Raw genomic sequence first — 8871 nt, 5'->3', positions numbered from 1 at the left:
TCTTCCCTATTGTCAAGTCTGACAAAAGAACTCTGTAAACCCTTAGCCTTATCACCAAGCCAAGGATCCTTTCTTTTCTGTCTGTGAAAATGAAGTAGGCCAAAAGCTTTGTCGATCTGCTCTTGAAAACAATATGGTCACAAAACTCACTATGACTACTTTGTATCTTTACAAATTTTGTGGGGCTGCCCTGTTTCCCACCCCCACAAAGGGCTGATTGAGGTGGCAAATTAATCCTCTACAGCGTGTAAAACAAGGTTCTGGGAAGCCCTAAGCCCACTGGTAGAGCACAGGGACGCTGTTGTGCCCAACCCTTCATCTCCAGGGAATCAAAAGGAGCCACAATGCAGTCATCAGCATGTTTTCACTCTGCAAGACCCACACTTCCTATTTAGAGCACACAGCCATACCCCATTCTACATTCTCACAAGGCTCCTTTTATTTATTTGTGTTTGTTATTATATGGTGCATACCGACATGTTTGTGTGACTCCACTGGTGTGTACACACCCATTGAGAGGAAAAAAGAATGTCCATTGTAAACTTGTTAAAAGGAGAAAGAGACCCCCACTGTTTTCCCTTTGGCCAGACCTCTATAGAGAAAAGATTTTAACTCTCGATGCCCCAGAAGGGAATGGCTTCTTTGTTATTCCACATTTTGTAATGGCTGGAGATCACAAATGCATCTTAACTTCCACAGGCCAGAATCTGATATTCCTTCAGTTCCACAGCTCACATCAGACAGTGAACTATGTATGGGGAAGCTGATATTTAATAGCTCAAGTTGTTCTTACAAAGCAAGATAAGCATGGCCAGGAAGAAACTTACAACAACTCAACTGTGGAATAGTATTTTTGTGAAGATTTTGGTTGGGTCTTTACTGGTTTTATTTTGGAAGTAAGTATAAATATGAACTGTGATGTCTCCGGATATTTTAGTTTTGAACTGCTTACTCAAAAAAATAAAGCTAAGCACCCACACTATGAACTACCAGCTCACGGTAATTTTATTAGTGATTCAGGTAGCTGCATAGAGTCAGTGCCTCCATAATCCAGGTCTACTTGGTATAAAAACGAAAAGAAAGCTAGCTAGATTCCAATATACTCTTGCTCTTCCAAATTATGTCTGTACTTATGGCAACCAAGTTAAAACTGAGTGGTCTTTTGTTGCAGCCACATTTTTGAGCAGAAGAGGCTACGGATGTCCCTTTCACACAGAGGCACTGCACACCAAAAAGAAAACAAGTATTCCTTCTGTGTCAAAGAGACATGGATATGGGCAAGAAGTAAGTGTCCGCCTTTTTAATGGAACCCATAACTCTTCGTCAACCTGGGATACAAACGGTTAAGTGCCACATGTTCTCTCACTCATTCTCACTCTTTTCTAACGCCCAAAGGACAGGGCTCAGTGACAACACAGTGCATGAAATGAAGAGGGAGGGCTCTCAAATTAATTAACTGGAAATGAGTCATGTCAATGTTTTGGAAAGGCAGAGGGGAGAAAAGAGATTGGTAGAATTAGTCACAGTGAGAAACTTACTTCAAGTGCCCGCCAGTGCTCAGAAATCCAGTGAGAAGCAAAGAATCAAAGGAATGAAGCGTACTTGCCATCTGAAAGGATGCACAGAATCCAATCAAGGGTCCCAGTCGTTGCCAAGTAGGGGGTATGCCCTCAAAAATGTTTATTATCAACTACAACGGTAAGCACAAGGTACATGACTGGAAAGCGTGTTCTACCCAGGGGGACAAAGGTGAGGCACAGAAACACTGCACGTCACACTTACTGCACAGAAATAAAGAAAACGTCCACTTGTAGCTTACACACATTGAACTCTAAAGGACGAGAGGTTCCCACATCTGTGCTCTACATTTCCAATATTGGGGATTTCATACTGCAGAGATGAGAGATCCACGAGATGGACTCTGAATGTGTTCAGGTGGAGATCATTCACTAAGAAAAAAAATCAAACAGAAACAGGGTCATAGCAACAGCACATCTATTTACAAGAACCATCAAAGGGAAAACGCAGAGCTTTGCTTACGTTGTGGTCACCAGGAAGACCCTCAAAGGATATACGCGACAGTACACAAAAAGCTGCAGTGGATGCTGCTACTTTAAAACAAGTTCCGGCCAGGAACTTGTTTACAATGTATACATTTCAGTATGTTTTTTATGTCATGATCTGCATTAGTTGTAATTTTAAGCAAATGGAATCACAAAACCTGACTAAAAAGTTCCTTGCAGCACTTTTCAGATTTGCTTATTTAGCAACTTCTCCCTGTCTCCTCTGTTCTCTATAACAACCTCTCACTTCCAAGGTTACAGGGACACAGAGGCAGCTTCAGGGAGAGATTGGAGAATAGTTTACATAAGAGTACTTACAGGTGGGGGGATGTCATTATTAGACTTCAGAATCAGTTTCTCTCCAATCTTTTCAACTTCAAAACCCATTTTCTTCAGCAGAGATGCATCTGCCAAGCCCTGCTCCTCCATTTTTGCAATGAAATCTTGGTTTTGGCTGTTGTCTTCAGTGAGATTTCGCACGGCGTACACCACCCACTGCATCATAACTAGAGCACAGTGAAGGAATTTAACAGCACACTTCCCCATTTCTGTAACTCACATGACTGTTGGAGGAGTACAAGAATACTGATGAGATTTTCTAGGGGGTTATAAAGAATATAAATATGCACTCCACGAGGAAACCATTTAAAAGGCTGTAAAAGTGCACATGTGCTTGTGCATCCCACATGTGATTCAGCAGCCAGCCCCGAAGAACAGCTCACAGAGTGTCTAATGAACAAGATCATGAGCGCGCACACACACACACACACACACACACACACACACACACACACACACACGGTGTGGGGGAGCAAAGACCTGGTGCAGCTACTGCCGAGGTTTAGGAACACAGCAGTATACATACGCACACTCCCGGGCATTATGTCAAATCACTAGGGAAGGACAAGAGGAGCTTTGCAGACAAATCAGAGGCACCGGGGGGAAAAAAAATCAGACAGGAAACTAGTTCTGTTTAAAGTGCAGTTATCGGTAAGAATGGTTTCCTAGGAGTCACCATGGAATTTCTCTCATTCAGTATTTCAGAGACAAAGCCTCAGCTGTGAAGGATTTGCTAAGTTCAGTGTGAAACACTCATGCCCTGAAAGCACACGACCCTCACTGCCTCCCCATGCCCAGGCCCTCAAATGAAATGCCCTGCTTGGTGTCCCCACATCAGAATGAAGACGACAGAAGCTTGGGGTCACACTGCTGCATTATTCATGATGACTCAGGTGGCAGGAATAGTGTCACACTCAGGAAAACTGAAAGATGCTACTACCCAGCATTCTGTAAGGCAGAGACTACCAAGGATAGACTTTTTGTTTAGGTCTTCACTCTGGTCCAGAGGGAACCACAGGAGCCTAGGCTAGAATAAATATATTTCCAGAGAAGTAGGCCTATCTGCTCACAACCAATAGCGTGCCAAAATAATCAAATCCAGAGGGCTGGGGATGCAGCACAGTGGTTCACTGGGTCATAGTTTTGTTCCCCAGCACCCCCACCCCCAAAAAAGACCCTTTCCCTGATAGCCATTAGATACACCACTCTGGCAGCTCCAAAGGCAGACAGGGGTGCACAAGGTTCTAAAGGGCATCAGGCCAAGCTTTGGATCAAGATCTAGGCTTCTCTGGCAAGAGGACTGGTTCTGAGACATTTCAATCAGAAGTGAAGCCCACAAGAGGCTGTCAACAGTAATAAAGGTGGGGGGCTCTTCTTGCAGTACTTAAAAAAATGAACCAGTTTCTCTATAGCCCAGTAACCTCAAATGAAATTAAATCTTGAATCTATTCCCTACAAGAATGCAAGCATTAAGCGCGGGGGTACTATATGATCAAGGGGTATTTATAGGGTTTTAGAAGATTGTGCCATTCTAGCCTTGATAATCCAACCCTGGTTCATAATCCTGTCCAGCTCTTCTACACATCTCAGGGCAACTCTCTTCCTGATCATGACCCTTTCTCTGGCTGGGCTCATATTTGTGGAACGATGGGGTCTAGACAGAACCCTGTACAAAAAAGTCCTTAGTAGCCCTGAATGAATGAATGAATGAATGATCTGTTGGCATTTGAAGGTTTATCACAGAACACACTTGAGGGCATCGATGGCTGAGTGTTTCTGAAGGTACAGAACAGAAGCTGCACTTGCCAGCGGATGTTCAGTCTATACTTATCACCCTTGCTGGAGACTGTTTTCACCTGGCAATCTGTCTGCCATCTATCATGACAAGGTCCTGTTCCTTTATAAGGCTCTGCTTCTTTTCTGAAAACCAAATCCACACAAATACTGAAATAACACCCGAATTTGCATTTCTCCCCTTTCCATGGTCATTGAGTCTCCACTTTGTGCCATCACAGAAAATAAAAATAACATCTGTGGGTGCCAGACACTTCCAGCACAAGAAGTAATTTCTGAACAAATTATTTTCTATGACTCTTTCTACAACAAAGGTGGCACTATTATTATACAAACTCATCCTTTCACTTTTTATAGAAACGAGGAAGCGGCAATTAGATGAGCTGTGACTAGAGGCGCAAACTCAAAAAGACAATGTGTAAAACTGGAGGTGGGGCTGGCCAGAGATAGAACAAAACACGTTCTCCTTCCTAGGACCTTCTGGCTATTAACTTAAAGAGAAATGAACTTGGACAAATTTGAGGTGACCAAGATTTTTCTAAGAGCTCCTGCAATCAAAAGGCTGGGTGATTCAGTGGTGACTGTCACTACCAATTGCGAACAGAGTCTCTGGAGGAAGATACCATGACCCAACTTCAAGTTATCAAGTCAGCTGCATTTTGGGGAGCACCAATAGCCCTGCCTTCCTCTCGCTAGGGACCCTTGCCTCTTAGACCTCACATCATACTGCCTATCTTCGTAAGCCTTGGTCCTTGCCTGTTTTCTTTTTCAAGCAGCCATTCTCAGCTGAGTCCCAGGTACTGTGGGGAGCCTTCCAGGGATCTCACTACTCCCCAGTACCCGTGTAAACTAAGGCTGTCAGAGGCACCCACTCTTAGCAACACTGCTTCTCACACTGCACTGCACTTAGCTAAGAGCACCTCAACGACAGGCGCCATACCTAATTCACTTCTTTGTCTCCAGCACTCAGTCTAACTCCTAACACTTATTTGTTAACTTGGGCACTAGGGCACTTATTATGCACGCTCCCACCATCTGTGTGTATTTTTGTGTACCCTAATAACTGTGAGCTTCTCATACATGATTGGTGTCTTATTCATCTGTCTTTGTCCTTTGTCTTAGCACAGTGCAGGGAAATACCAGCAGAATGCATAAAGGCAAGTGCGTCCTCTCTAGTGCCACAAAGTAAAGCCATGATGACACTGAAGCGAGCTCCACAACAGCGATGTTCTGCCCTCACATCCCAGGGGTTTCCTGATCATGGCTTGGAAGTCTAAGATTCCAGGACAACAAACCCAACACAAATGCAAGCCAGGAATGAATGCTGGACTGTGTAAGCAAAAGGGCCAAGACAACCAAGTACCAGCACAATTCTATGGAAAGCTGATTTCAAACACATTCATCTCAGGGCAGGGCTAAGAATTCTTTGAGTATGGCAATTTATCATCAACTCACCCCTAAGTGTTTGGAAGCCAAATTGCATACAAAATACAAAACAACCTGGTGTAATGCCAACTGCCTGTAAGAAAAAACAGCAGTTTACAAAAGAGTGTGTGTGAGAGCTCTCTAGCAGATGAAGGGCTGCAGCTGGGCTTCAGGGATAGCTCTCCAGGACAAAACATAATGGAACCAACAACCTAAGAGAAGAAGCCTTGATAGCCAAGCAGCAAAGGCATTTTTGTCTTTTCCAAAACTGATAGTGAAAGTGCCAAGATGTGGAAATGAAGGCCATAGAGGGGTTTGGGAGAACTATAGCCATAAGAGCATACTGGAACCAACACCTCAGCACCCGGGAAATCAGAAAGAATTGATGAATTCCAACACCAGCACTCGTTACTAAACTGTGACTTTAACATTTTTTTCATGTTATCAGCGGCATCAACCAGCTTTCCCAGGATTCCATAAAGCTCAGAGTCCTGCACATGTTCTCAGGTAGACATGAAGCATCCCTCTCTCTAAGTGAGCACCAGCAGCTGATAGTGCAGTCCATCAAGAGAACAAATACTGCCTAAAAGTCCTCTGGACTGTTTCTACTCAAATGAGAACATTGGGCTGGTGGGTTTCAGATTACACACAAATTTCTAAAGTTTATTTTTATTAGGTGTTCAGGCTCTAATTTTTCCTTTTAAATTAATTTTTAAACTCACATATTAAAGACATGATTGTTCATATTTTGGAGCTCCATATGACATTTCAACACCTATATGTATATACACTGCAATGCTCACATCTATTTCATCCAGCAATTTTATAATTAGTTTACCTATTATTAGTGTGTATGTTCATGCATGGTGCACAGGGGTGTGCATGCCGTGTTTGCAGAGCTCAGAGGACAACTCTGTGGAGTCAGTTCTCTCCATCACCTTAACATGAATTCTGGGGTGTGTGTGAACTCAGGCTGATAGGCTTGCAGAACAAGTACCTTTACTCTCATTGAGCCATCTTGGTGGCCTTCTTTTCCCTTTTGTGTGTATACATGGTGTGTGTGTGTGTGTGTGTGTGTGTGTGTGTGTGTGTGTGTGTGTGTGTGTTGGAGAGCATGTGTGCCATGGTGCATGTATAGAGGTCAGCAGTGGAGTCTTTCTTCAGAATACTCTAGTGTTGTGACCCAGGCCTCAGAGACCACAGTGGCAGTTAGCAGCATGCTGCTGCTGTACCAGGAAGGGGTGGAGGAGAATGATAACGCCTGTGTTAGCTGGACATTCTGTGGGTCTCCACTGTTAGTTCTCTCTTTCACTTCAGAGTGGGTTCTGGGATCAAACTCAGGTTGCCAGGCTTGCAAGCACCTTTACTCACTAAGCACTGTGTTAGCACCAATATTGCTATTCCTTTATGGTGAAAACCCTCAACTTCCTTTCTCATGGTTTTTTGAAATTTAAAGTACACCATTGTTAACTAGTCACCCTACTGTGCCACAGCACCTGAACTTCTTATTCATGTAACTCAGTACTCAGAGATGACAAAAAGAAAGAACTTTTTTCAGAAGATGGAATTGAAAAGAGAAACACTGCAAAACACAATCTTAAGAGTTGTCTGATCCTTAGTCCTGGGTCATGAATATGTATGGTCTCCTTGTTAGTGTGCTGTGAATGGCTGGAGCCTGAGTAGTCAGTTCAGACCTAGACAGTCTTAAGTGTCACAAGGGAGATTAAAACAAGTCCCAGTTAATATTCACATTGCCCTCTTGTTCCCTCTGTAAAGGGACAGGGAACAAGAAAGAGTGGGGGAGAAAATTCAACATTTTCTAAAGTCTCTAATCCTACCAATACTTGAAGTCCTTTATTGTATGCTTAGCTCTGGAAAGAGCGCTTCTACTGTTTCCATAGCTACTACAAATAGAAGGCATGAGCCTGTTTGTCACAAAACTGCCTTGAAAGGGCCCGCAATCAGTGCTGCAGCTTTTCTGCAGAACACTCTGGTGTTGTGACCTAGGCCACAGAGACCACAGTGGCAGTTAGCACCATGCTGCCGCTGCAGCACCAGGAAGGAGGGGAGGAGGAGTTGAGAATACCTATGCCAGCTGGGTACCATGTGGGCCCCATGCTAAGCCTGGAACTGTGAACAGGTTAGGTGACTCAGTATTAGTGGACAGAAAATTGGAGGAAAAATTTCACAAGCAGATTAGTACCAACCAGCCAATTTATGTACAAGTCAACTTTAAAGTACAATCAATTGAGTTAAAATGTTACCTGTTAAGACAGACTTCATCTAGCTATAGGCAGAATGTTTCTAGGAATCAAATCCAACAGACTTCAAGTCTAAAGATGACTGTTGCCAAGGCCCCGTCTAGGAGCCTGCTGAAAATGGGGGTTGGCAAGTAACTGGCAAGAAACAATAAACAGTTTTATCTATTTTATATAATTTTCATATATGTTAGGGAATCAATTTTAGTATCTAAAAATTCAGTTCAGTCACACGTGAGTGACCCAGGGCTTTGTGGGAGAACAGACACTTCTGCACTGCACACCTCCGTCCTGTCTGCCCGCTCCTCTCTCCAGGAGCCTCTTTCCAGCCCGTGTTCTGACAGTGACGCTACAGGTGCTTCCCAAGCAGCACTGCTTCCCCTTCTCCATGAGTTAATCCTGCCTCTGAGGGGAAGGTAGATGGAGGCTACCCAGCTCCCAAGAAGGCCTGGGGTGCTGAGCACTTGTTTCCTGGTCCCTACCGCCAAGGTTTTCCTGCTTTGTATGAGGGGAATAAGCACACTTCGGTTTTAGTAACATAAAGCATTTCCAGAAGTTTTATAATAGGACTGCTTGCTATGCTCATAAACTTCAGTTTTGCATAGTTTGAAAAGGGTGTTACTTAGTGGTGATGCAGGCATTTATCATTCACTCTGGTCCTCAGATAATCCTTCCATGGCATGGTTTGTAAAGGCCCTTGAAGGAGACTTCTCTGTCACCGACTATTCTCAGTTTTGTTGGAGGACTGCCATACCTGCTTTTTGCCCTATAGCAGTAGCTCCTCCAAAGTTGTATGCGTGTAGATCCTGTTCCTTCCCTGGCTAGCTGTCTAAAATAACCTTTTAGCATACTATGTAGGTAAAGATCAACTACTATATGGCATGCATATATAGATATTATGTCAAGTACATATATATCCTAAAATTCAAGTAAAAAGCCTTTGATATCTAAACTATTATCAATGAAATATAAGTATCCCAATTCCATACTTT

The 8871-nt window shown here is 43.5% G+C and overlaps 1 protein-coding gene across 1 annotated transcript in view; it reads right to left on the bottom strand.

Moving 5' to 3' along the window:
* Positions 1 to 1645: 1645 nt before the first annotated feature.
* Atxn10 (ataxin 10) overlaps positions 1646 to 8871 on the bottom strand; it is a 149923-nt gene continuing 142697 nt past the window's right edge. Inside the window, exons 11-12 of the mRNA XM_075960243.1 lie at positions 2382 to 2569; positions 1646 to 1949 (exon numbers count right to left, since the gene is read on the bottom strand). Of these exons, the coding sequence (XP_075816358.1) occupies positions 1947 to 1949; positions 2382 to 2569 (191 nt within the window). The 3' untranslated portion in view covers positions 1646 to 1946. The remainder of the gene's footprint in view (positions 1950 to 2381; positions 2570 to 8871) is intronic.

Source organism: Microtus pennsylvanicus, chromosome 2 (genome assembly GCF_037038515.1).
Source record: "Microtus pennsylvanicus isolate mMicPen1 chromosome 2, mMicPen1.hap1, whole genome shotgun sequence".
NCBI classification, from domain to species: domain Eukaryota; kingdom Metazoa; phylum Chordata; class Mammalia; order Rodentia; family Cricetidae; genus Microtus; species Microtus pennsylvanicus.
This window is presented reverse-complemented; position numbering and strand designations above follow the sequence as displayed.